General features: G+C 37.5%; 1 protein-coding gene across 1 annotated transcript; it reads right to left on the bottom strand.

Moving 5' to 3' along the window:
- Positions 1–504: 504 nt before the first annotated feature.
- LOC127529435 (uncharacterized) lies at positions 505–1,766 on the bottom strand. The gene is made up of 4 exons (XM_051932975.1): positions 1,572–1,766; positions 1,136–1,331; positions 822–946; positions 505–732 (listed from the first exon to the last, which is right to left on the bottom strand). Exons 1-4 carry the CDS (start codon positions 1,671–1,673, stop codon positions 505–507), a joined length of 651 nt encoding a protein of 216 aa, XP_051788935.1. The 5' UTR covers positions 1,674–1,766.
- Between the last annotated feature and the right edge of the window lie 823 nt (positions 1,767–2,589).

Raw genomic sequence — 2,589 nt, 5'->3', positions numbered from 1 at the left:
TGAAGGATGAGCGTACACGCACAGCTTCGGCCAACTCACAAGCTTTGGTTGCGGAACTTTTTGCTGAGGCGTTGGAATAGCATGTGTGTCTTGAATTGGCCACAGAAGCAGATTCGGTTTTGTATACCTTCTCCATGTCTGCAACAGTGGTGTTTGGGCTGTATAAGTTGAACCGAGTGCTTGAACCAAAAGAAGACTGCAGATTTCAGGCGATTCAGGAGAGGCAAAGTGAATAAAGCTGAAATGCTTAAGGCAATCAAATCCCAACTCGGCTTCTGTGTGAACTGATTTTCTCGTTGTTTACGGCCACGAGAAACGCCAATCTACTGTATATTGGAAAGCAGAGGATGAACGGCCCTTACTGCGCTTCAACCTGTCAGTAGGCGGAGTTGATTTAAATGATGCCGTGGAGATTCTGCACTCCGAATTGCAGTGTGAATACTGTCCTTCGGCCAAGTCTCCCCATGATCCTTCCTTTGATCCCTGGCACGAACGTCCCTTTACTTAGCAGATGTGGAGCAATGTTCTGCGGTCCGTCCCGCGCCGTGGAATTGCCCTTTTAACTAAGTTGCTGTAGGATCCTTCTTTGATCAGCGTAGAGTATAAGTTGATAAGTTGTCTATCCAGGACAATATTAAAGTCATGGATCTTGGCATTTGTTGTTCCTACTGCCAGAAGGTAAGGCTGGCGACCTTCATTTTGGCTGAGGTGTTCATCAATACTGCAGCACGACTGACATAAAAAAATACAAGCAATTATTAAGTGTTTAACTTAATAGATATAATGCATTCCAATTCATTAATATTAAAAATAGAAAATACCTTATGAAACTGTGCCATATGGTCAACTGCCCCACTAGTGGTGATTTTTGCCACCTTTTTTCCTCCAGCCGGTGGTGGCAAAAGATAGACTAATAATAAAATTGAGGCCATGTCTGCATCCCAACCTATGGAATTTTAAAATTCACACTATTACTTTCTTAAAAATACCACAGTAATAACATAAATGCTCAAGTATATCAAACTGGGTGCTTAACATATTTAAAGTGAATACTTTGGTTAATTTCCAGATGTTGGGGTGATGTTTGCTACAGCAACCCAGCATTTCACTAATCGTTATTCATTCATCTACTTACCAATAAACCCTGATGATTCATGATCTTCACATTCAAAGGGAGATACTGCACACTTCAGCAGAATATTCAAATCAGCCATCTGACCTGTCAGAGATCTTGCTTCTGTAATAATCTTAAACTTAAAGCAGGTATCCCATTTCTCAAGCAATTTGGAAGATATGTCAGAGCCAAATAAAAGACTGAAATCTTGATTTACCTTTAACACATTAAAACAGAATACATGTAACTTAGACTTTCAAATTTTCAATCAAATTTTACATTTCACAATTATTTCACACCATATGCTTTCAAGATGACACTGACTAAAATAAAAGGTTACAAAGAAACAAAATCAACTGACTACAGAGTATACGTATAAAACTGATAGATAAGTAAAATTTATTTTAAAAGGTTATTCTACAGCTCATTGTTTTCATTTTTATCACTTATAACATACCAAGCCTTTTGTATCCAGAAATCTTGGAAAGATGGAAAGTACAGATGTCATTTTCTCTGGGTCATGCACCAGTTGCTGGTGGTATTGAAATGTTTTTCTCATTTTCTCATAAATGAGTACTTTATCTGAGCAATGAGTCAGGAAAAATACTGCATCTCTGCAACTGTCTCCAGTTAGCTCTTCTTCTGGATGAAGAATTTCCACACTGAACTTGGACCTCCAGTTTTATTTTGTTTTACTTTCTTGCTTTGAAACAAAGTCTTGCGCTGCACCATTTTTACGTGCCAAGCAAGGTAACCAGTAACGCTCTCTGTATCATAAAAATGCTTGAACATGTCAATTTAGACTAATTTAGAATTGGAAATTAATCTAACATGTACATCATGTGGGAAGAAAACTTGAGTACCCACAGAAGTGGAGAACTTTCAGAATTTTTAAGGTTATATTCTTACAGAAATATTGTAAAACTAAACCCAAATAAAATATACAATATACTGCATTTAAATTGAACTATTTAATCTACTGACATTACTTTACATCCACTCATTCATGCATCCATCCATTTTCTTGACCCACTTATTCAGGGCATTATATTTAAGTATATATTTATGTAACTTACGATATAGTCGTACCCCTGTTCTTCTGTCATGTATGCAACCATCATATTGATGAGCTGTCTCCTTGTGCAGTCACTTAACATTCTTTTTTCCCAGCATTCCTGCATTATTTTTTCTCTGCCAGGTTTCTTCATTAGAATGTTTTTAACAAGCTAAAAAAAGTCAGGGGTAATGACAAAAAAGTAAAGGTCTTAAAGATACTACTCTACAATGAGAAAGCACATAATGAAAATGTTCTGATCACATATTAAACAAATGAATATGTTGCTATACCTCTTTAGCATCTGTGGCTCTATCAGGTGAAAGTTGCATCCTCTTTGCTGATGGGCCTGCGTCCTGTTCGCTTGCTGAAGATACTGATAGTGTGTCAGTGCAGGAGATGGGGGATGAGTGTGCCAAAG

Source organism: Erpetoichthys calabaricus, chromosome 10 (genome assembly GCF_900747795.2).
Source record: "Erpetoichthys calabaricus chromosome 10, fErpCal1.3, whole genome shotgun sequence".
Taxonomy (NCBI): Eukaryota; Metazoa; Chordata; class Cladistia; order Polypteriformes; family Polypteridae; genus Erpetoichthys; species Erpetoichthys calabaricus.
Note: the sequence above shows the minus strand (reverse complement) of the source record. Positions and strands in the feature narration are given on the sequence as shown.

Excerpts from the sequence above, each read along its gene's own strand:
- LOC127529435 (XM_051932975.1), bottom strand. The coding sequence starts at position 1,673 with ATGAGAAAAACATTTCAATACCACCAGCAACTGGTGCATGACCCAGAG. Across the intron at positions 947-1,135 it reads TGAATCATCAGGGTTTATTG|GTTGGGATGCAGACATGGCC; the intron begins GTAAGTAGATGA and ends AAAATTCCATAG. Across the intron at positions 733-821 it reads ATATGGCACAGTTTCATAAG|TCGTGCTGCAGTATTGATGA; the intron begins GTATTTTCTATT and ends TTTTTATGTCAG.